The sequence below is a fragment of the Vipera ursinii genome (assembly GCF_947247035.1).
Source record: "Vipera ursinii genome assembly, chromosome: 1".
NCBI classification, from domain to species: Eukaryota; Metazoa; Chordata; class Lepidosauria; order Squamata; family Viperidae; genus Vipera; species Vipera ursinii.
The window spans coordinates 355,225,452-355,251,457 of record NC_139512.1 but is presented as its reverse complement, the minus strand read 5'-3'; the positions used below and the strand labels follow the sequence as shown (position 1 = coordinate 355,251,457).

General features: G+C 44.5%; 1 protein-coding gene across 1 annotated transcript in view; it reads left to right on the top strand.

Annotated features, from left to right (window-relative positions):
* The window catches only part of DOC2B (double C2 domain beta), a gene marked incomplete at both ends in the record, with an annotated part of 141,985 nt that overhangs the window by 23,000 nt on the left and 92,979 nt on the right, over positions 1-26,006 (top strand). The window contains one exon of the mRNA XM_083379832.1: positions 13,330-13,409. Coding sequence (XP_083235958.1) covers positions 13,330-13,409 — 80 coding nt within the window. The remainder of the gene's footprint in view (positions 1-13,329; positions 13,410-26,006) is intronic.

Below are 26,006 nucleotides of genomic sequence, written 5' to 3'. Positions count from 1 at the left end.
AAGCCAGCTCGCTGACTTTGAGCCAATCACCAGGAGACTGTGAGTTCGGGCCAGTTCCTCTCTCTCAGCCCAACCCACCTCACAGGGTTGTTGTTGTGGAGAAATCGGGAAGAGGAAGGTGTATTGGATATGTTTGCCACCTTGAGTTATTTGTAAAAATGATAAATAAATAAAAAGTAAACATAGATAGGTGTCGTGGTTCCGACAGAGAGACACAAATAAGGCAGAAAATGAGTAGGGAAAATGGCGGTAGCCACGCTCTTTTTCAAAGTTGATGATAGGATTCATGGATTTCCCATCTGATTTGCCAGCTGCTAAGCTCAGGGACGCGGTGGCTCAGTGGGTTAGGACGCTCAGCTTGTCGATCAGAAGGTCGGCAGTTTGGCGGGTCGAATCCCGAGTGCCGCGTAGCAGAGTGAGCGCCTGTTACTCGTCCCAGCTTCTGCCAACCTAGCAGTTCGAAAGCACGTAAAAATGCAAGTAGAAAAATAGGGACCACTCCGGTGGGAAGGTAACAGCGTTCCAGGCGCCTTTGGCGTCCAGTCACACCGGCCACATGACCACGGAGACGTCCTCGGACAAGCGCTGGCTCTTCGGCTTTGAAACAGAGATGAGCACCGGCCCCTAGAGTTGGAAACGACTAGTACGCATGTGCAGGGGAACCTTAAGCTCAGAGAGCACAAAGGACTCCACAATGCAACCCCGAACTACACAGATTCTCTTGGGTTGTGAGTTTTCCCTCTGGTTGTGCTGCATTTTCTTTTTAATAGTGTCCGCTGCGCCGAGTCGTCGCTGGCGAGATGCTATATAAAGTGATTAAATAAATACGCAAGGAAGACAATATGGTTTCAGAACCATATTGTTTTTATCGGTGCTTCCCAAGAACAAAAAAAGCAACAACCCTGCATTCTCATGGATGGGTGGAAAAACAAGGCAGTAACAGAGAAATGTAAATCAAACAGATAATTGTGATCATAATTAAAAACACTGCCTCCGGCATTATGAATCATTAAAGCGTTCCCCCCTGCTTCAAGGTTTCAAGGTTTTCGTTTGGTGGAGAAAAGGCTGGTGCCATCTCTGTGTGTGTGTGTGTGTGTGTGTGTTTGTGTATTTACATTTGTGTTTGAAATGTGCTGCCAATGGCAGAAATACTCTTACAAAAAGGATCGAACAAAGAAAAATGCAGAACAGAAAAATTAGAATTTGTTTAGGCCAAACCGTTGATACAAAATGCATTCATCAAAAAATTCTTCGTATCCTAACAAGTCAGGTCAACCTGAGATCTAGTAAATTAAATCCTTGTTTTGCAACCTCTGCAACTTTAAGATGGATGGATTTCAACTCCCAGAATTCCTCAGCCTGGCTAGGGGATTCTGGGACTTGAAGTCCACCCACTTTAAAGGTTATTGGCTGGGGACTTCTGAGAGTGGAACTACGCCCCCCCCCTTAAAGCATGCTGGCTGGGGAATTCTGGGAATTGAAGTCCATCCATCTTAAAGCATGCTGGCTGGGGAATTGAAGTCCACCCATCTTAAAGCATGCTGGCTGGGGAATTCTGGGAGTCGAAGTCCACATGTCTTAAAGTTGCCAAGGTTGGGAAATGCTGTCCATTTAGGCAGGATTAACCTAGACTTAGTGTTACTCAACTCCCACTGTTTGGCACATTACAAAATAGGACTTTCCATGCTTCTAGTCCTCACAGTTTTAACCCACAGACCTGGCCAATAAAGCTGGAATTTATTTTAAAAAAACCAAAAAATTTCCTTTGCAATTTTGCAGTGGCCTCCTGAACAATTTATGGATTGCAATTCAGACTTTTCCTCTTGATGTTTCAGACAAGCTCTGCCAATTTCCCCCCACACACACACACGCACACACACAGAAAGAGGATTTAGATGATGGCTTTATTGAGAGAAGTGTCTGTGTGCATGTGTGCGTATACCGATAGAAGAGAATATTTGTAGCTCAGGCTTGAAATGAGGGGTCTTTGCTGCACTCTAAGCTGGGTGGTTTTCTTGTAGACATTTCATTACCCAACTAGGTAACATCATCAGTGCTAGAAGAGAGGGAGGTTTGCAGAAAGAGGAGGAGGAGGAAGAAGAGGAAGACTGTGGGATCCTGGGTGATCTCTGAGCTTGTTGTTTTTTTGGCAGACTTTTCATGACCCAACTACCGGTAGATAGCATCATCAGTGCTAGAAGAGAGAGGTGTTTGCAGGAGGAAGAAGAGGACTGGGGGTCCCCTCTGAGTTGAGTTGTTTTCTTGCAGACGTTTCATTACCCAGCTAGGTAATCTCATCAGGGCAGGCGTGTCTGTGTACAGGACTTTGTGTTCAGTGAACGATTACAAAATGGTGGACAGTGAGGAAGCAAGTCTCCTTTTTCTTACCTAGCCAAAGAAACCTTCTCCAAAGTGTTTGGAGTCTGTTTCTGGATGGGATACACCACCGAGTTCCGAAGGACCTACAGGTAGTCCTCGATCTACGGCCACAATGGAGCCCCAAATTTCTGTTGTTAAGTGAGATGTTTGTTAAGTGAGCTTTGCCCCATTTTGCAACCTTTCTTCCCACAATTCTTAAGACCACGGCAGTTGATAAGTTAGTAACCCGGTCGTTAAGTGAATCACAGCAGTTGATAAGTTGGTAACCCGGTCGTTAAGTGAATCTGGCTCCCCCCGTCGACTTTGCTTGTCAGAAGGTCGCCAAAGGCGATCACGTGACCCCAGGACTCTGCAACCGTCATAAATGTGAATCACTTGTCAAGTATCCGAATGTAAATTACGTGATCCTGGGGATGCTGCAACGGTTGCAAGTGTGAAAGTCACTTTCTTCAATGCTGTTGTAACTTTGGACGGTCACTAAACAAACCATTGTAAGTTGAGGACTTCCTGTACTCGAAGGTGACTTATGACCGGGATTTGAAGATCTGATGGTTTTCCCCTCACCCAGATTGGGAAATACCGCACGATACCTAGTCCCCAACTTACAACTCCAACTGTGTCCAACGTTTCGACTGCTTAGCAAGACGGTTGTTAAGTGAGTTTTGCTCCATTTCATGACCTTTTTTTGCCACAGTCGTTAAGCGAATCACTGCAGTTCTTAAGCGAATAACTCGGTCGTTAAGTGAATCTGCTCCTCTTATTCCCTTCGCTTGTTGGAAGCAACTGGAAAGGTTTATACATGGGGACCACGTGACCCCGGGAGAGGCCTGAATCTGGAGCACTTGACCTCCGTGCTCGAAATAGAAAACAACAACAACAACAACAAATTCAGAATTTAGTTTGAAGATTTAAACGCTGTAATTCAGATAGTCCTCGACTTACAGCCCAGAATTATCCTTGCTAAAGCAACGGTCGTAAAGTGTGAAAACCGGTGACGGCTCACAGTTTCCAGTGCCTTTCCGGCTTTGAAAGGCCACTAAGCGAATGGGCGTAAGTCCAGGACACCCACCCACCCACCCCCTTAGCGGAAAAGTCCACAGATCGAACTTGATAAATAAATTCAACCTTTCAGGACATGCCCCTTATGGCAGAGAGAAAGGCAGGAGCCCAGGCCGAGCACACCTGCCTGCAGCATTTATTTATTTTTTAAATATTTTATTTTTCTTTCAACTAATAATTATTATTATTTTTTTTAAAAAAAAACAACAACATTATTATTAATAAAACCGAAACGGTGTAAATGAGGGCCACTTCTGAGATTGCTGCAATGGCTCCGAGGCATCTGGATAAGCAGATTTGTTTATTTCATTTTTCATTTTTTATTTTTAAACACACCCGCTGCAGTTTAGTTTGCAATCTCGGGGTTTCTAATTAAAAGCCCGATTGGAGGATTAATGTCAAGCTTGAAGCAAAACAGAAGGTTGGGGGGGGGTTGGGGGGGGGACCGAGAGCAGATTGCAAAGGGACCGGGCGGTTTGTGCTAAGCGCTGGTGGCGGAACGCGAGCCAGCACTGCAGGGGAGATTTCCTGCACACACTGCAGATATTCCGGTGGTCCTCCACTTACGACCGTTCGTTTAGCAACCGTTGGAAGTTACAACGGCACTGGAAAAAAGTGCTTGTTGTTTGTCCTGCTTGTCCAATTACCTGACTGTGGTCGTAAGTGTGAAAAACGGTCGTAAGTCACTTTTTTCAGCGCTGTTGTAAGATGGAACGATTACTAAACGAACGGTTGTAAGTCGAGGACTACCTGTGTTTTCAAAAATTCAACCCCCCAAAGCTATCTAGAAACTCAGTCAATATTTTTGGAGAGTCATCCTGGTGGAAAAAAACTGCCGTTTGTAACTTTAGAGCAGGGGGTCTTCAAACTGGGCCCTTTTATGACTTGTGGACTTCAACTCCCAGAATTCCTCAGTCAGGCATGCTGGCTGAGGAATTCTGGGTGTTGAAGTCCACAAGTCATGAAGGGGCCATAGTTCCCCCACGTTGACTGAGGAATTCTGGGAGTTGAAGTCCACAAGTCATGAAGGGGCCATAGTTCCCCCACGTTGACTGAGGAATTCTGGGAGTTGAAGTCCACAAGTCATGAAGGGGCCACAGTTCCCCCATGTTGACCGAGGAATTCTGGGAACTGAAGTCCCCAAATCATGAAGGGGGCCATAGTTTCCCCACGCTGGCTGAGGAATTCTGGGAGTTGAAGTCCACAAGTCATAAAAGGGCCCAGTTTGAAGACCCCTGCTTTAACGGTGGTAAGTCAAGAACTATCTGTTCTCTTTCAATGTAAAGTTTGCTCCTTTTCTTTCTGCGGGTTGCAGTGTGGCACACGTGTGTGTGTGTGTGTGTGTGTGTGTGTGTGTGTGTGAGAGAGAGAGAGAGAGAGAGAGAGAGAGAGAGAGAGAGGAGATCTGCAGTGCTGTTTTTGATACTTCGAAAACAGGCCCGTCTCTTTTACGCCTTGAATTTCCCTGTGTGAAATGGGAAAATTTTCTTTCCTTTTTCTATTCAGCCTCTATCGGGGAGAGTCAGCCAAGCAAAGAGACTGTCTCCTCTATTAAGTCAAGGAACCGACGTGGTTGTTTTTTTTTTCCTTTCTCATTTTTCGCGGCTCATCGAAGTCGCAAATTGTGTTGAGATGTTCACTGTTCGGCGTCTCTGCCTTATGACCCTGCAAACCGTTTCGTTTGCAGTTTTGCAGGTCCTTCCCCCAAGACATTCAAGAAGAAATGTAAATTCTTTTCATAAATACATCAGTGTTGTGTAGACGTGGCTATTGCTGTCCAGAGTCCCAGGGAGGTTGAGATGGCCAGCTATAAAAATGGAATTAAATAATAACAATGACAGTGACAATAATAAAGTTGGAAGGGGCCTTGGAGGTCATCTAGTCCAGAGGTCCCTAACCTTTTTTGGCACCAGGGACCGGTTTCATGGAAGACAATTTTTCCATGGACCGGGGGTGGAGGGGGTAGGGCGGGGGTTCAGGATGATTCAAGTGCGTTACATTTTTTGATAATTTTCAAAAAAAAAACCGAACAAATAAATAATGCACTTATTTCTATTATTATTACATTGTATTAGATTAGATCAGTGACTTTCTGCTTCTAAGAAAGTGGGAAGGAAGAGAGAGAGAGAGAGAGAGAGAGAGAGAGAGAGAGAGAGACAGACAGACAGACCTTTGGCACAGAGGCAAGGATAGAAAGCACCTGTTTCCACTTTTATGTTTTGTCAAGGTTCTAGTCCTCATGGACACATTCCAAAGCCTCTTGAAAATAACAAATGCCTAGATGTTGTTTTAGAGAAATCCATCAAGCAAACACCGGGGCATCCAGAAAAATGGGATTTTGGGGGCACCTGGGACCGGTTCTGTGGAGAGAGGTTTTTCCGCAGACCGTGTGCGTGAGTGGTTTTGTGTGCTGCCTGCAACCCACAGTTGGGGCTTTGCTTTTTTGTGCGGCCCAGTTGCTGGCAGGCCACGGCCCTGTACCGGTCCACGCGCCAGGGACCCCTGCCCTACACCATTTCAGACAAATGGATGGACATTTGCCTATTATGACTGCTTATGTGGCATCGAGTGGGTATTGACTCCTAGCAACTACAGACTTAGAACCTATTGTTTAGTGACTGTTCGAAGTCACGACGGCACTGATTTTTTTCCCACGTGGCCATTGTAGGACCAGCAAAGTCAACGGGGAAGCCAGATTAACTTAACGACCGCGTTACTAACTTAACGACTGCCGTGATTCGCTTAACAGCTGTGGCAAGGAAGGTCGCAAAGTGGGCCAAAACTCACTGAGCAACGGCCTTGCTTAGCAACGGAAATATATTTCCGTTGCCAAGCGATCGAATTTGGATCACGTGACGGGGGGGGGGGGACAATGTAATGGTGGTAAGCCTGAAAAACGGTCCTAAGTCTTTTTTTTTCAGCGCCGTTGTAACTGCGACTTACAAACGGTTGTAAGTTGAGAACTGCCTGTAAAAGTAATCCACCTGAGCTAGAAAGGGATGCCAAAGGCCAAATATGGCCTGGAGGCCATAAAATGCCCAGGTCTGGCATAGAGATTCTCTACTAATTACCCATTTGACTCTTCCGCCTGGTTCTGCCAGTCTCTCTCCTACAATTTTATGGAGATTCTCCATCATCCTTTGGTTGTCCCAAAGGTGCTTTTTTCAAGAGGCAACTGGTCTTTCCTGTTTTTCTTTGAAAATGTTTCACTTCTCATCCAAGGAGCTTCTTCGGCTCTGACTGGATGGTGGGGAATGGGAGGATTTATACTCCTTGCAGACCGCTGGTCATTTGCATCCTTTTAGAGAGTCGTTGAGGCCATCTGGAGGTTTACCAGAGTGGTGCAAACGGGTGTGGAGCCGTCTTGGAACCGCTGAAAGGGCCGTATGCAGATGTGCAGATCTGTACATCGGGGAAACCAAACAACCACTTCACAAACGCGTGGCACAACATGGGAGAGCAAACCCAACAGGACAAGAGTCCATCTGCATTTGAAACACAGAGGCCGCTCTTTTGAAGACAGCAAAGTCCACATTTTGGACGGAGAGGACCACTGGCTTGAAAGAGGGGTCAAAGAGGCCCTCTGTGTCAAAATTGGGCAGCCCTTCCCTCAACAGAGGGGGAGGGATACAACATCATTCTGTCTCCTTTCAGTGGTTACAAAAGGGCTCCACACACATTTACATCGCCAGGTGGCCCTGAGGAGACAGGTAACCTTCCCAATGGCAACGACACTCTGTTGATGTTAGCTGCGAAGCTGTGTCCGACCCATCGCAACCCCATGGACAACGTTCCTTCAGGCCTTCCTGTCCTCCACCATCTTCTGGAGTCCATTTAGGCTCACGCCTACTGCTTCAGTGACTCCATCCAGCCACCTCATTCTCCGTCGTCCCCTTCTTCTCTTGCCCTCCACCTTTCCCAGCATTAGGCTCTTCTCCAGTGAGTCCTTCCTTCTCATTAGGTGGCCAGAGTATTTGAGTTTCAACTTCAGGATCAGGCCTTCTAAAGAGCAGTCGGGGTTGATCTCCTCTAGGACTGACCGGTTTGATCGCCTGGCAGTCCAAGGGACTCGCAGGAGTCTTCTCCAGCACCAGAGTTCAAAGGCCTCAATTCTTTGGCGCTCGGCCTTTCTTATGGTCCAGCTTTCACTGCCACACATTGCAACTGGGAAGACCATAGCCTTGACTATACGCACTTTTGTTGGCAGGGTGATGTCTCTGCTTTTTAGTGTGCTCAACGACTGTCTAAATTAAGAATGCAAATGACCGGCTTTCTGCAAGGAGTATAAATCCTTCCACCCTCCGCCATTCGGTCAGAGCTGAAGGAGCTTTTTGGATGAGAAGCAAAACGTCTTCAAAGAAAAACAAATGAAGTCCAGTTGCCTTCTTTGGGGCTCTCCTACAATTGCGTTGTAAAATTTGAAATAATTTCAAACCCCCGTTTTTGCCTCGTCTATTGCCTAACTAAAAACCCAGCCCAGCCCAGGTTACGTGACAAGATATTCTCGGGCAATTTAAATCACTCCCTCTTCTGATTTTGCAAACGAGGGTCCGTAATTCCACTCTCTTCCATTCCGAACAAAGCTTCTCGAGCATCTGGAAGGTTCAAGGTGACCCCGGAATTAAGGCAGGAAACCCTCAGCACTGCCTCTCATCCATCACTAAACTGTGCCAGCCCTCACATTACAGCTTAGCTACTTTGGGCAAATTAACCCCAGCGGACACGATCGACAATGCCGGCCTGTTTAAAGAACAAATGGGCCAGAGGTATTTCAGCAGGTGGACAGGGGGTGTCTGCCTGCAAATGGACCCTGCCGGAACTAGACTTGATAATATTAAATCCCTTGGCAGAGGGGGCCAGGTTGTTCACCAGAGCACCAGAGGGAAGGACAAGAAACATTGGTTGGAAACTGATCAAAGAGAGAAGCAACCTGGAATTAAGGAGAAACTTCCTGACAGTGAGGACAATCGACCAGTGGAACAGCTTGCCCACCAGAAATCGTGGGCGCTCCATCACTTGAGGCTTTAAGAAGAGACTAAACAGTCACTCGTCTGAGACAGTATAGGTTCTCCTGCTTGAGTGGTGGGCTGGACTAGAAGACCTCCAAGGTCCCTTCCAACTCTATTCTATTCTATTCTATTCTATTCTATTCTATTCTATGCTATGCTATGCTATGCTATGCTATGCTATGCTATGCTATGCTATGCTATGCTATTCTATTCTTCTACTTCATTCCATTATTCTATTCTATTCTATTCTATTCTATTCTATTCTATTCTATTCTATTCTATTCTATTCTATTCTATTCTATTCTATTCTATTCTATTCTATTCTATTCTATCCTATCCTATCCTATCCTATCCTATCCTATCCTATCCTATCCTATCCTATCCTATCCTATTCTATTCTATTCTATTCTATTCTATTCTATTCTATTCTATTCTATTCTATTCTTCTACTTCATTCCATTATTCTATTCTATTCTATTCTATTCTATTCTATTCTATTCTATTCTATTCTATTCTATTCTATTCTATTCTATTCTATTCTATTCTATTCTATTCTTCTACTTCATTCCATTATTCTATTCTATTCTTCTACTTCATTCCATTATTCTATTCTATTCTATTCTATTCTATTCTATTCTATTCTATTCTATTCTATTCTATTCTATTCTATTCTATTCTTCTACATTCCATTATTCTATTCTATTCTATTCTATTCTATTCTATTCTATTCTATTCTATTCTATTCTATTCTATTCTATTCTATTCTATTCTATTCTATTCTTCTACTTCATTCCATTATTCTATTCTATTCTATTCTATTCTATTCTATTCTATTCTATTCTATTCTATTCTATTCTATTCTATTCTATTCTATTCTATTCTATTCTATTCTTCTACTTCATTCCATTATTCTATTCTATTCTATTCTATTCTATTCTATTCTATTCTATTCTATTCTATTCTATTCTATTCTATTCTATTCTATTCTTCTACTTCATTCCATTATTCTATTCTATTCTATTCTATTCTATTCTATTCTATTCTATTCTATTCTATTCTATTCTATTCTATTCTATTCTATTCTATTCTTCTACATTCCATTATTCTATTCTATTCTATTCTATTCTATTCTATTCTATTCTATTCTATTCTATTCTATTCTATTCTATTCTATTCTATTCTATTCTATTCTATTCTTCTACGTTCCATTATTCTATTCTATTCTATTCTATTCTATTCTATTCTATTCTATTCTATTCTATTCTATTCTATTCTATTCTATTCTATTCTATTCTATTCTATTCTATTCTATTCTATTCTTTATCTCAGAGCTGTCTCAAAGAAGAGGGTGTCAAACTATTCTCCAAAGCACCTGAAGGCAGGACAAGAAGGAACGGATGGAAACTAATCAAGGAGAGAAGCAACCTGGAATTAAGGAGAAAGTTCATAACAGTGAGAACAATTAACCAGTGGAACAGCTTGCCACCAGAAATTGTGGGCGCTCCATCACTGGAGGTTTTCAAGAAGAGACTGAACAGTCACTTGTCTGAGATGACACAGGTTCTCCTGCTTGAGTGGGGGCTGGTCTAGAAGACCTCCAAGGTCCCTTCCAGCTCAATTCTATTCTATTTGTTCGTTTGGTATTTCTCTTTGTATTTTTCACTGCTCATTACTAAGTCATTGTTTTGCTTTAATTAGGGACGCGCTGGGAGTCTCTATCTCATTGCATCAGGCTAGAGAGAAATGAGTAAACAAACCATCTTCCTGCATTAGATTTATGATATATTTAGCCGCCCCACTGTTCTCTTATGGGATAATTGCAAGGTTGCATGCAGGAAGGCAAAAAAAAAAAAAATCCAAATAATGGCTGCAACTACAGATAGTTCTTGACCAGACATGTCAAACACAAGGCCTGGGGGCCAGATCCGGCCCGCAAAGTGGCTTCATCCGGCCCGCGAAGCCATCCTGGAAACAGGGAGGGAACGGCCCCCACTGTCTTGGCCCTGGCCCTCCTCCTGCCAGAGACCCTCAGATCTGTCCCACTCCTGCCCAGGCCCCCCCATAGGCACCCTTGATGCCAACGATGTAGAGCTGGCCATGCCCACCCAGTAGGCCATACGCACTCTAGCCACGCCCACCCAGTAGGCCACGCCCACCCTGGCTATACCCACCCGGCCCCCTGAGGGCAACCGCCATGCTGATGCGGCCCTCCATGAAATTGAGTTTGACACCCCTGTTCTTGACTAATCACCAGTCACTTAGCCAATGTTCAAAGTTACAAGCCCTAAAACAGGGAGCTATGCCCCAGTTTCAATCAGATCAATCAGGATAGAGTTGAAAGGGACCTTGGAGATCTTCTAGTCTGACCCCCTGCTCAGGCAGGAAACCCTCTACCATTCTAGGCAAGTGACCGTCCAGTCTCTTCTTTTGAAAACCTCCAGTGTCGTGTCAAACGCGCAACGTCATGGGACGTCACGCAACGTATTGGAGCTTTTTCTCCATTGTTGGCAATGGGGTGGGCGCAAGTTTTGGGATGGTGCGTCTGGCCTGCGGGCCGACAGTTTGACACCCCTGATTTAAAGCATGCAGGCTGGGGAATTCTGGGAGCTGAAGTTCGTCAAGTCGCCGTCGTTGCCCAGCCCTGTTCTCTTAACGATTAAACTGAAGGTTATCAGTGGGTGATCAAGGTTTCCTGGGAGGTGTGGATCAATAATAGTCAACATTGTGAAAGCAACGAGTGATTAAAAATCAAACTCTGCTGGTTTTGGTTTTTTGATTAATAAGTTAGTAGATGGTCTGAATGCTCGAGATGTAATTGATCTTGATTTTTGGAAAGGAAAGTATCCCGTAATGTTTGGATTAGTAAGGTCTGGTATCCCCTCTATGAGAAGGCTGGGGTGAAAACAGTTCTCATCGGCGCTTCTTTGAATAAGCTGCAGCGAAGGTTCTAGTCCTGGTAGAGGTAGGATTACCAGGTTTGCAGGTGGCATAAAACTAAATGCAAAGAGGCTAGAAGAATAAAAACAGAATCCCACATGATCATGTTAAGTAAAGGGAATGACATCAAAAGTGAAGTTTAATAAGCCAAATGCTGAGTTCTTGACTTCTGGTGACCGGTTGCTAGTCCCTGTTGTTTTCTTGGCAACATTTGTGAAAGCAATTTGTACTTGTCTTCTTCCTGGGGCTGAGAAGGGGTGACTGGCCCAAACTCATCCAGCTGGCTTTATGCCCAGAACTAACAGGCTCCAACTTTCTAGCCTGGGGCCTTAATCTGCACCAAATTAGCTCTTTTTATATGCATTAAGAAAGCGTTTTCAAATACATTATATACCTTTCCCATTCTTCCCATGAATATGGACCCAATTATCTAGCTTTGGCATAAAGCAATCAGCTTTCTGGAAGCCTTTACCAGCCTTTCCTGGGTCCATCATATGGATAAAGATGATAGGGCCCATCATCTTTAATTGAGCGTTGAATTCATTTTCAAGAAGGCGTAGCACAAAAGGAAAAAGGGTTGAGCAAGGAAGAGGAAAACGGTATTCAAATCCCAATTAATATTTCCTTCCAGTCCTGACTCCTGGTGAATATACGGATAAGTCTCTGAGATTTTATTTGCACCCATTTTGCCATTGCCTCCATCCTAGGGCTGAGAGAAAGCGGCTGGCCCAAAGTCGCCAGTTAGTTTTGTACCTAACTCCCAATCTCCCAGCTTCTAGCGCAGGGGTAGGCAACCTCGGCTCTTTTATGACTCATGGACTTCAACTTCCATCGTTAACTATGGGGGGGGTGAGGTGTTACCCCCCGTTGATAGGGCCCGCAACTTGGGTGTCCTCCTGGATTCACGGCTCAGTTTGGAAGATCATATAGGAGCCGTGACCAGAGGGGCTTTTGCCCAGGTTCGCCTGGTGCGCCAGTTACGGCCCTATCTGGACCGAGATGCGCTACGCACAGTCACCCATGCGCTCGTGACCTCCTGGCTAGACTACTGCAATGCTCTCTACATGGGGCTGCCCCTGAGGACCACTCGGAGGCTTCAGCTGGCTTCAGCAGAATGCAGCCGCGCGAGTTGTAATGGGAGTCTCCCGATACTCCCATGTAACACCTCTACTCCGCGAGCTGCATTGGCTTCCAGTTGCCCTCCAGGTGAGATTCAAGGTGCTGGTGATGACCTAAATGGCATGGGCCCGGATTATCTAAGGGAGCACCTGCTGCCAGCGTCAATTTCCCATCGTCCTGTGTGCTCCCACAGGGAGGGACTCCTCAGGGTACCATCGGTCAAGGATTGCCGACGGGCGATCCCCAGGGGGAGGGCGTTCTCTGTGGGCGCGCCTGCCCTATGGAATCAACTGCCAACGGAACTCCGGACTGGCCCCGACCTTCGTTCATTTCGCCGGGATTTAAAAACCTGGCTCTTTGAGCTATCTGGTCTGGACTGAGGGGTTTAATGTTTTTAAATTGTGATTTTAATTTTTGTGGCTAGACTTAATTTAATTTTATTTTAATTTTATATTGGATTGTTTTTAAATTTTGCCTTGTAAACCGCCCTGAGTCCTTTGGGAATAGGGCGGTATATAAACCGAATAAATAAATAAATAAATAAATAAATAATAAACTCCCAGAATTCCTGAGTCAGCATAGCTGGCTCAGGAATTCTGGGAGTTGAAGTCCATGAGTCATAAAAGAGCCGAGGTTGCCTACCCCTGATCTAGCGTGTTGCCTTCATTCCTCGCCATCAACAACTTAATGGAGCCTCCAAAGACAGTCCCCTTTTCAGAGCTTTTCCTGCAACCTCACCTGAACCTGATTTTTGCAGAAACTTGGAATGCGATCTTTTTTCGCTACCGTTAATTTATAATTTTTTCTCTCTCTTTTTTTTTTCCAGCTGCGCTGGGGACGTTAGATTTCAGCTTGCTGTATGATCAGGAAAACAACGCACTTCACTGCACAATCAACAAGGCCAAGGTAGGTGTCCACCCATTTCTGAAAACCCATCGTTTGCTCTGTGGATCAAACACGATGCCAGAGTTAACGTTGGCATCCTGAGCACATAACTTTAGGCTCAGCATCCTCTGGCTTATAAATGTTATGGTTTGGAAGTTCGGACTCTTCTATTTAGCAGTTACCGTAGTTTCAAAAAAACTGTTTTGCAGCACGTGAAGCTTGAAGCTAAGTCATGCTCGTGACCTCTCGTTTGGACTACTGCAACGCTCTCTACATGGGGCTGCCCTTGAGGACCACTCGGAGGCTTCAACTGGTGCAGAATGCAGCCGCGCGAGTTGTGTTGGAGGTCTCCTGATACTCCCATGTTACACCTCTGCTCCGCGAGCTGCATTGGCTGCCAGTTGCCCTCCTGGTGAGATTCAAGGTGCTGGTAATGACCTATAAAGCCCTACATGGCATGGGTCCGGATTACCTACGGCAGCACCTGCTGCCGGCGTCAACCTCCCTCCGTCCAGTACACTCCCACAGAGAGGGCCTCCTCAGGGTACCACCGGTCAGAGAATGTCGGCTGGTGACCCCCAGGGGGAGGGCGTTCTCTGTGGGCGCGCCAGACCTGTGGAACCGCTTGCCGGTTGAGCTCCGGATGGCCCCTGACCTTCGCTCCTTCTGGCGCGATTTAAAAACTTATTTATTTGACCAATCTGGCCTGGTCTGATGGGTTTGGGGTTGGATTTAGTTTTAACACAGCTTTATTATTGTATTATATTGGGCATAATGATTTAATTCTTTTTAACTTCTTTTTTAACTTTTGTATTTATGTTTTGATATTTATTGCCCTGTACACCGCCCTGAGTCCTTCGGGAGAAGGGCGGTATAAAAATTTAATAAATAAATAAATGAAATAAAAGAATTCAAGGAGCAGATAACAGAATAACAGGATAAAGGAAGGGACCTTGTCGGTCATCTAGTCCAACCCCCTGCTCAAGCCGGAGATCCTACCTACACCATTTCTGACAGACGGCGGTCCAGTCTCTTCTTGAAAGCCTCCGCTGATGGAACACCCACAACTTCTGGAGGCAGGTGGTTCCACTGGTTAATTTCTCACTGTCAGGAAATTTCTCCTTATTTCTAGTTTGAAACTTTCCTTCCATCAGTTTCCACCCGTTGTTCCTTGATTAGTTTCTGGCCTTCATGTGCTTTGGAGAATAGATTGTCCCCCTCAATTTATTCTCCAAAGCACCTGAAGGCAGGACAAGAAGAAACGGATGGAAACTAACCAAGGAGAGAAGCAACCTAGAACTAAGGAGAAACTTCCCGACAGCTAGAACAATTAACCAGTGGAACAACCTGCCTCCAGAAGTGGTGAATGCTCCAACACTGGAAGTTTTTAAGAAGAGACTGGACAGCTGTTTGTCTGAAATGGTGTAGGGTTTTCTGCCTGAGTAGGGGGTTGGACTAGATGACCTCCGAGGTCCCTTTCAGCTCTATTCTGATTGAGCGATGCTGCGGCAGTCATAAGTAAGTATGAGGACTTCCCTTTTTTCAGCACTGCGGTAACCTTGAATTGTCACTGAACGATTGTAAGTTGAGGACAGCCTGTAAGGGTAATCCCCGACTTACAACCATTCAGCAGTGAAAAAAGGTGAGTTATGACCACTTTTCACACTTAGGACTATTGCAACATCCCCTTGGTCACATGATCAAACTTCAGACTGTTGGCAACTGGAATGTGCCTATGACGGTTGCAATGTCCCGGGGTTCACATCATCCCCTTTTGCGACCTTCTGACAAACAAAGTCACCATGATGTAAAAAAAGATGTTGAGACTCTAGAACAGACATGTCAAACACAAGGCCCGGGGGCCGAATGCGGCCCGCGAAGTGGTTTCATGCGGCCCGCGAAGCCATCCTGGAAACAGTGAGGGAATGGCCCCCACTGCCTTGGCCCTGGCCCAGAGACCCTCCTTCTGCCAGAGACCCTCAGATCTGTCCCACTCCTGCCCAGGCCCCCATAGGCACCCTTGATGCCAACGATGTAGAGCTGGCCACGCCCACCCAGTAGGCCATACGCACTCTAGCCATGCCCACCCAGTAGGCCACGCCCACCCTGGCCATACCCACCCGGCCCCCTGAGGGCAACCACAATGCTGATGCGCCCCTCAATGAAATTGAGTTTGACACCCCTGCTCTAGAAAGAGGGCAGAGAAGAGCAACAAAGATGATCAGGAGACTGGAGGCTAAAACATACAAGGAACGGTTGCTGGAATTGGGTATGTCCAGTTTAATGAAGAGAAGGGTGAGGGGTGACATGATAGCAGCCTTCCAGTATCTCAGGGGCTGCCCCAAAGAAGAGGGAGTCAAGCTATTCTCCAAAGCACCCGAAGCCAGGACAAGAAGCAACGGATGGAAAATCATCAAGGAGAGAAGTAACCTAGAACTAAGGAGAAACTTCCTGACAGTAAGAACAATTAACCAGTGGAACAACCTGCCTCCAGAAGCTGTGAATGCTCCAACACTGGAAGTTTTTAAGAAGAGATTGGACAGCCATTTGTCTGAAATGGTATAGGGTTTCCTGCCTGAGCAGGGGGTTGGACTAGATGACCTCCAAGGTCCCTTCCACCACCACCACCACCACCACCACCACCACCACCATCATCATCATCATCATCATCATCATCATCATTATTATTATTATTATTATTATTATTATTATTATTATTATTAAGACATTCAGCCAGATGTTCAGACTGGATTTGGCCTTTTTGTCTACCTATCAAGTCCTTCCCAAGGACCTGGGATAGGCAGATGTGGATGTTTGTTGGTATTACAGATCTCGTCGCAGGAGGGAAGCAGTTCCTAGTAAGGCCGCCTTTTGCAATTGACTGATGGCAGATTTGTCAATACCGATGATGGTGTTCAAGTGGTGCTCCAGTTGTTTTGGGATTGCACCCAAGGCACCTATGACTATTGGTGCCACCCTTGCTTGCCTTTGCCACAGTCTTTCTATTTCTATTTGTAAGTCTTTACATTTTTTTATCTTCTCCAGTTCTTCCTCGTCTGTTCTGCTGTCTCCGGGCACTGCCACATCCACTATCCAGACATCATCATCATCATCATCATCATCATCATCATCATCATCATCATTATTATTATTATTATTATTATTATTATTATTATTATTATTATTATTATTATTATTATTATTATTATTATTATTTCAGTAGGGAAGCCACTAACACTTAACACCAGTGTCACTAACTTAACGACTGCAGTGATTCACTTATGAACAGAGCGATGATAAAATGTGGCAAAACTCACTTAACAACTGTCTCACTTAGAAAACAGGAATTTTGGGTCTCCATTGCGGTCGTAAGCCGAGGACTCCCCCTACAAGAAATGGAGCTTCCTCATTTAAAGGCCTTCTATACAAATCACTGCGTCTGAGCCACCGTCACGAACCGGACCACGTGACTTCCGTTCTCAGCTAGGAACAATTTGATTTTACTTTATTTTTGGCCGGTGAAAACCGAGTGGCAGAGTTTGGCCAACGAAGGCACACGGTTTGTGTGGTCTATTGCAGAGGTCCCCGACCTTTTGGGCACCAGGGACCGGTTCCGTGGAGAGAGGTTTTCCCATGGACCTGGTTTGGTGTGCTGCCTGCATCCCACGGATGGGGCTTTGCTTCTTGGTGCAAGGTGGCAAAATGGCAATCAATAACCGTCCCACCGAAGCTCTCCCATCCTGGTTTGTCTGCCCCTATTCCCTTGAATGCCCCGCCTCCCCTCCTCCGGAAAAAAGAGGAACGTGGGAAACGAAACATGGGGTGCCGTTCAGCGCAAGAGAGTAGGTGGGCGAGAGGCTCGCCAGCTCCTCGCCAATCTCCAGCCCCGGTGATGGACACGCACGTCAAAAAAAAAAAAAACGTGGAAAAATTGGCGGCAAAATGGGAAGGGATGAATAATTCCTGCCTTCTTCTCCCCCCCCCTCCCCCCACCACCCTGCCTTCCATCTAATGTTGGTTCCTGGACCACCCCCTCCATTCCTTTTCTCTTGATCAACATCGCTGCCTGGAAAATTGCCGCGTGAGCTGTTTTCCACGCCCACCAATTTGGCAGGAGAAAAAGAGTTCCCGTTGGACATATTGCCGGAGAGTCGGTGGATGGGCAGTGGGCTTCCACACCGCAGGTAGTCTTCTACTGAACGACCGCAAACTGAGCCCCCAATTTTCTGCCGCTAAGTGAGACCGTCGAGTGAGCGAACTGTGACAGTCGTTCGATTAGCGGCACGGCTGCTAAGCGGATCACCACAGTTGTTAAGTCAGGAACGCGGCCGTTCAGTGAATCGAGCTCCCCCCCACACACACTGACTTTGCTTGTCAGAAGGCCGGCGAAGGGGATCGTGTCGACCTCCCCCCCCGGGACATTGCAACTGGCATAAGTACATGCCAGTTGCCGAGCCTCTGAAGGTTGATCACGTCACGGTGGGGACGCTGCAACGGTGTGAAAAACAGGCATAACTTTCTTTTTTTCAGAACGGTTGTAATTTTGAGCGGTCGCTAAATGAATGGTTGTAAGTCGAGGATTACCTGTATTAAGGAAGGGACCTCTTTTGCAGAAGAGGAACGATAGAAATGCTTTGAAACTGACTTGCATGCAGCCATCTAATCAAAGCTCCATAAAGGTAGTCCTTGACTTACAACCATTCGTTTAGTGACTGGATTTACAACAGCAGTGAAAAAAGGTGACTTACAACCATTTCTCACACTTGCAACTTGCAACATCCCTGTGGTCATGTGATCAAAATCCAGAGGCTTATGACGGTTGCAGGGTCCTGGGGTCACATGATCCCCTTTTGCAACTGTCTAACAAGCGTATGGGGAAGCCAATTTCACTTTACAACCGTACCACTATCTTAACAAGTACAGTGATTCGCTTAACAATTGTAGCAAGAAAGGTCATTAAATGGGACAAAACTCATTTAACAACTGTTTGTCTGGCTTAGCAAATGGAAACTGTGGGCTCAATGGTGGTCATAAGTTGAGGACTACCTGCATTAAGGTGGTCTCAATAGGATCTTCTCATGATCTCACATAGGACCTTCGTTGGTCCCTATAGGATTTTTAGGGGTCTCAGTAGGTGATGTGGTGGTCTTTCATAGCATCGTTACTAGTTCTGGTAGGACTTTTTGAGTAGCCCTTCATAAGACTTAAGTACATTTGTTGGTTCTACATGGGATCTTTGATGATTCTGATGGGACGTTTGTTGGTTCTGCCTGGGGTCTTTGATGATTCTAATGGGACATTTGTTGGTTCTACATGGGATCTTTGATGATTCTGATGGAACGTTTGTTGGTTCTACATAGGATCTTTGATGATTCTGATGGGATGTTTGTTGGTTCTACATGGGATCTTTGATGATTCTGATGGGACGTTTGTTGGTTCTACATGGGATCTTTGATGATTGTGATGGAACGTTTGTTGGTTCTACATAGGATCTTTGATGATTCTGATGGGACGTTTGTTAGTTCTACATAGGATCTTTGATGATTGTGATGGGACATTTGTTGGTTCTACATAGGATCTTTGATGTTTCTAATAGGACATTTTGGTGGTAGTCTTAAGTAGGACATTTTTGTGATCCTATGTTGGATCTTTGGTGGCTCCAGTAGGTTCTTTTTCTGGTCCCAGACAGGACCTTTGGTGATCCCAATAGGACTTTTGAGGGTCTCAGTAGAAGGCTTGGTGGTCATCCATGGCATCCTTGGAAGTAGTGATGGCACCATGTCCATCAAAAACACCTAAGTAGATTTGGTGGTCCTACATAGGATCTTTGGTGTTTCTGGAGGGACATTTGGTAGTCTAAATAGGACGTTTCAGTGGTTCATTGTAGGACCTATTGTGGCCCCAGTAGAATCATGGCTGGCTAGGGAATTCTGGGAGTTGAAGTCCATTCATCTTAAAGCTATCCAGGTTGAAAAACACTGACTTTAGAGCAGGGGTCTTCAAACTTGGCCCTTTTATGACTTGTGGACTTCAACTCCCAGAATTCCTCAGCCAGCATGCCTGGCTGAGGAATTCTGGGAGTTGAAGTCCACAAGTCATAAAAGGGCCAAGTTTGAAGACCCCTGCTTTAGACATTTGACTGAATCTGAAAATTTTATAACACAAAATTTGGGGCCTTATTTACAAATTATGCATGACATGATTCCAAAACTGAACAAGTTAAATTTCTCATTAAGTTGCTGCAGAAGCTAGATTTAATCCCTGATAATATGAGAAATGAAATTTCTAATAGAAGAAAGACATTAAATTTACACTGAATATTATACACAGATTAAAAACGGTATAAACTATTTTACTGGGACTGTACTGTATTCCAGCATTGATTGCTAAAACTGATTGCTCAAGGGTTTGGCAGAACAATTTTTACCAAATAAACAATTCTAAAAATTGAATTTCTTTTCCAACCGGCTACTTTTAGCAAAATGTTACTAACCCTTGGATTCCTGTATTAAACTACACTTGGTAACTGCCTCTGCATATCCAGTTGGAAAGTACATACCGTTCCTTCCACATAAAAATGTCTAATTAAGGTGTGGGAGCGCACTTTGATGTCCAAAATAGCTTCCAGTTTCCAAACTAAACTGACATAGAGTTTAATTGCACTTGGAAGCCATTTTTAGAAGATAATTAAAATTACAGTACCAATCTGAAATTTGAGTTTCTCTTCACTTAATCTTAACATTCTAGCTCAAAGTTTCTCGACTTTTGCAACTTTAAAAGGAGTGGGGAATTCTGGGAGTGGAAAGTCCACCCATCTTAAAGCATGCAGGCTGGGGAATTCTGGGAGCTGAAATTTATATCACTTAATGTTGCCAACATTGAGAAATGCTGAGCTAGTTCTAAAGAAGTCAGAATAGATGTTCAGAAGCTGGGGTAGAATTTGCTATGGCTTTTAATTTTATTTAATGATTAATTTCCATAACTATTTTTGTAGATAGCAATATTTTGTTTTGATTTTAAGCAGGGCTGTAGCTCTCAAAACAGTATTCAGTACAGCAATATAACCTAATGTAATTCTGTAATAGTCATAAATTCACTTATTGAATTTGTGTTTCCTGTTTCTTACTTTTCTTTTCGCCTCTTCTGCTTCTATATCCTGCAGTCCCCCCCCCCAAAATGCTAAATAAAAAATATGGCTAAAACAAAGAGAAAGGATTGCCTCTGAGACCTCATTTCAATTATAACCAGTCCTTGACTTTAAAATAATCAGGGCTTTTTTTCTCATAGAACGCTCAGAACGGAGTTCCGGCACCTTTTTTGGATAGAACCTTGTAGGGTAGGCAAGGCAGGTTGCATGACACGTGTGAGTTCCGGCACCTTTTTCTTTTACAAAAAAAGCACTGATAATAATAAAAATAATAAGTTGGAAGGGACCTTGGAGGTCATCTAGTCCAACCCCCTGCTAAGGCAGGAAACACTATACCGTTTCAGACAAATGGCTGTCCAGTCTCTTCTTAAAAACTTCCAGTGTTGGAGCATTCACCCCGTCTGGAGGCAGGTTCTTCCACTGGTTAATTGTTCGAACTGTCAGGAAGTTTCTCCTTAGTTCTAGGTTGCTTCTCTCCTTGACTAGTTTCCATCCGTTGCTTCTTGTCCTGCTTTCAGGTGCTTTGGAGAATAGCTTGGCTCCCTCTTCTTTGGGGCAGCCCCTGAGATATTGGAACACTGCTATCATGTCACCCCTCACCCTTCTCTTCATTAAACTACACATACCCAATTCCAGCAACCGTTCCCTATATGTTTTAGCCTCCAGTCCCCCGATCATCTTTGTTGCTCTTCTCTGTACTCTTTCTAGAGTGTCGACATCTTTTTTACATCGTGGTGACCAAAACTGGATGCAGTATTCCAGGTGTGGCCTTACCAAGGCCTTGTAAAGTGGTATTCGTACTTCACGCGATCTTGATTCTATCCCTCTGTTAATGCAGCCTAGCACTGTGTTGGCTTTTTTGGCAGCTGCAGCACATGGCTGGCTCATATTTAAGTGATTGTCCACTAGGACTCCGAGATCTCTCTCACAGTTACTACTATCGAGCAAGGTACCACCTATACTATACCTGTGCATTTGATTTTTCCTGCCTAAATGTAGAACCTTACTTTTTTCACCATTGAATTTCATTTTGTTAGATAGCGCCCAGTGTTTGAGTCTGTCCAGATCCTTCTGTATCTTAAGCCTATCTTCTGGAGTGTTGGCTATTCCTGCCAGCTTGGTGTCATCTGCAAATTGGATGAGTTCCCCATCTATCCCCTCATCCAAATCGTTGATGAAGATGTTGAAGAGCACTGGGCCCAGAACAGAGCCCTGGGGCACCCCACTACACACTTCCTTCCATGTAGATGCGGTTCCATTGAGGACCACACGCTGAGTACGGCCTGTCAGCCAGCTACGAATCCATCTGGTGGTGATGCTATCTAACCCACATTTTTCTATCTTATCAAGTAGTAGGTTGTGATCTACTTTATCAAATGCCTTACTGAAATCCAAGTAAATTACATCTACAGCATTCCTCTGGTCCACTAGTTTTGTCACTTGGTCAAAGAATGCAATAAGGTTTGTCTGGCATGATCTGTTTTTGACAAACCCATGTTGGCTTCTACAGTAGTGATGACTTTGTTTGCATCAAGGTGTTCGCTGATTTGTTGTTTGATTATCTTTTCCTGAATCTTCCCAGGTATTGAGGTCAGGCTGATAGGTCTGTAGTTTCCTGGATCTATTTTTTCCCCTTTTTTGAAGATGGGAACTACATCAGCTCTCTTCCAGTCCTCTGGCAGTTCCCCAGTGCTCCAGGATCTTTGAAAAATATAGTTCAGTGGTTCTGAGATCACGTCTGCCAGTTCCTTGAGAACCTTGGGGTGTAATCCATCTGGTCCTGGTGATTTGAACTCGTCTAGGCTGGACAGGTGCTCACTTACCATTTTCTTGCCTATCTTAACTTGCGTTTCTATTCTGTTTTTTATGGCACTGGTTTTGGTAGGTTGGACTGTTTTTTCCCTTTGTGTAAAGACAGATGCAAAAAACGAGTTAAATAGTTCTGCTTTCTCCCTGTTGCTTGTCACCTTCTTGCCACTTTCCCCCACTAATGGACCAATCATTTCCTTAACTTTTTTCTTGTTTCTTGTATGTTGAAAGAAGCTTTTTTTGTTATTTTTGACTTTGGTCGCAAGCCTTAGTTCATTTTGAGCCTTAGCTTCCCTCACTTCATCTTTGCAGGCACGGGCTGTTTGCTGATATTCTGCCTTAGTTATGTGCCCCTCTTTCCACTTCTTATACTTGTCCTTTTTATCTTGCGATGGTTCATTTATTTCCATTCAAAGTTACGACGGCAGTGAAAAAAGGGAGTTATAACTGTTTTTCACCTGACTGTTGCAGCATCCCCTTGGTCATATAATCAAAATTAAGGCATTTGGAAACTGGCATGTACTTATGACTGTTGCAGTGTCATGTGATCCCCTTTCGCAACCTTCTGCCAGGCAGAGCCAATGGGGAAGCCAGATTCACTTAACAACGGTGTTACTAATTTTAGCAACTGCTGTGATTCATTTAACAGTTGTGGAAAGAAAGGTCGTAAAATTGGGCAGGGGGGCTTTTGCCCAGGTTCGCCAGTTGCGACCCTATCTGGACCGAGATGCCCTACACACAGTCACTTATGCGCTCGTGACCTCCCGTTTAGACTACTGCAATGCTCTCTACATGGGGCTGCCCTTGAGGACCACTCGGAGGCTTCAGCTGGTGCAGAATGCGGCCGCGCGAGTTGTGATGGGGGTTTCCCGATACTCCCATGTAACACCTCTACTCCGTGAGCTGCATTGGCTTCCGGTTGCCCTCCGGGTGAGATTCAAGGTGCTGGTGATGACCTATAAAGCCCTAAATGGCTTGGGTTATCTGAGGGAACACCTGCTGCCGGCATCAAGCTCCCTTCGTCCTGTGTGCTCCCACAGGGAGGGCCTTCTCAGGATACCGCCGGTTAAGGAATGCCGGCGGGTTATTCCCAGGGGAAGAGCGTTCTCTGTGGGCGCGCCGGCCCTATGGAACCAACTCCCAATGGAACTTAGGACTGCCCCTGACCTTCGTTCATTTTGCCGGGACCTGAAAACCTGGCTCTTCGAGCTGTCTGGCCCAGGCTGAGGGGTTTTAATTTTATTGGGTTTTAGTTTAAATTGGGGACTTGATCTAATTAATTTTAATCTGGTTTTAACTTTTGTATGTTTGTTTTTAACTCTCCCTGTAAACCGCCCTGAGTCCTACGGGAATAGGTCGGTATATACATTTAATAAAATAAATAATATAAATAAATAAAACTCACTTGGGCTCCTTTGCGCCGTAAGTCGAGGATTATCTGTACCCACAACGTTGTGCTTCTCTGCACATAGACAAGACCTGTTCTAGCTGCGGCGCCATTTGAAGTGGCATTTTATTTATCCCACACGTGCTTATTGAAACCATTTTGCAAGGCTCTCAAAACTGGCCCTGGGCAATCCTAGAAGGGTTAAAATGGCCACCCCAGTAGTGTAATAATTGCTGGCTGGGGAATTCTGGGAGTTGCAGTCCAGACTTGTTAAAGTTGCCAAGGTTGAGAAACACCGGGTTTAATGGAAGGGACCCAGGAGCATGGCCTCTGGGCTAGATCTGATGGGTTTGCAGAGATGATAGGGGACTATTTTGCTTTTTTTTAAAACAACTCATGTTTACAATGAAGGTAGAATTTTACCCTCTTTTCTGACTGTTCTATTAGTGGTGAGGTCAGATGATGGCCTGTTACATTAATTACAGATGGCTAATCTTGAATTAAATGTTGCAGTAATTAATGCTTCAGTAGAAGAGAATATGCTATGTGCAGCTCTGGGTTAAACGGCCTGGTTGGAGGTTTATCTGTGTCCTCAAGGCCACCTACGTCAGGGGTAGGCAACCTTGGCTCTTTTATGACTCGTGGACTTCAACTCCCAGAATTCCTGAGCCAGCATGGCTGGCTCAGGAATTCTGGGAGTTGAAGTCCACGAGTCATAAAAGAGCCAAGGTTGCCTACCCCTGACCTAAGTGGTGCAGATAAACCTCCAAGTGGCCTCAATGACTCTCTAGAAGAATGCAAATCAGCTGTCTGCAAGGAGTATAAATCCTTCCATTCCCCACCATCCAGTCAGAGCTGAAGAAGCATCTTGGCTGACCGTTCCAAGGAGGTCATCTAGTCCAACCCCCCTGCTCATGCAGGAGACCCCATGCCATTTCAGACAGGTGCTCGTCCAATCTCTTCTTAAAGATTCCCAGTGTTGGAGCATTCACAGCTTCTGGAGGCAAGGAGTTCCACTGGTTGATTGTTCTCACTGTTGGAAAGTTTCTCCTTAATTCCAGGTTGCTTCTCTCCTTGATCAATTTCCATCCGTTGCTTCTTCTCCTGGCTTCAGGTGCTTTGGAGAATAGCTTGACTGCCTCTTCTTTGGGGCAGCCCCTGAGATATTGGAAGACTGCTATCATGTCACCCCTAGTTATCCTTTTCTCCAGACTAGACATACCCAATTCCTTGCAACGGTTCTTTAGTCTCCAGACCCTTAATCATCTTAGTTGCTCTTCTCTGTTCTTCTCTTCTTTCCTCACTGCCGTTCCCAAGACAGATCCAGAGAGAGAGAGCATTGCAAAGGGAGGGACTCCACACTCAGATACCAGGACCATCTTATTATCATAAAATAACTGTAAGAACACCACATGCTTGTTATCTCTCCATTAGAGGTTTTTAGCGCCTTTTAGAATCAGCGTTGTGCCATAATAGCAGTATGAAGAACAAATGTTATATCATTTCAGCAGTGATGGGTTGATGTTATGAAGACAGCAGGGACCATGCCCTTTGTAACAAAGTGATGCTTGAAATACAGGTCATCTTCATTTAGGTGCCACAATCAGGACTGGCAACTTGTTTGTTAAGTGAAGCAGTTACTAAGTGAATCCGTGCCTGGTTATGATCTTACTTCAGTTTTCCTTCTCTTTCTTAGACCTGCGAGGATTGGCAGTGCAAGGACTGGGTGTAAAGTTACTTTTTAAAAAAATAAAAATATTTTATTGGTTTTTAGCAATAACAATCTCCAGTGCCTGGTGTACAGCGTGTTGTCTTGGTTTATATATTTGAGAAAGAAAGAAAAGAGAAAAGAAAAGAAGGCAATAATAATTATTTAACAGTCAATAACGATTAAATTTGATAGTTCCATAATTAGTATATTGATTAATAATATATATTTCTTTGATCTTCCCTTCTCCTATTTGTATTCTTCTTCAGCCTTAAACAAATATAATTCTTAATATTTTCAATATGTAAATGGTTAAATATACACATTTTTTCATATTTATACAGATAGTGAGAACATCTATGTATAACATTTTTATCAGCTTATATTGTTCTTATAACCATCATCTCATTAGTTCAGCAGGCATCCTATTTTTGTGATTTTTGTTTAAGATTAATTTTCCCTTTTATTCAATTCATTCTTATCAGTCATGATTTTCTCTAGATATCTAAATTTTTCCATTTAGGTACACCATCCCAATATTTTCATATTTCATGTATTATAAAAAAA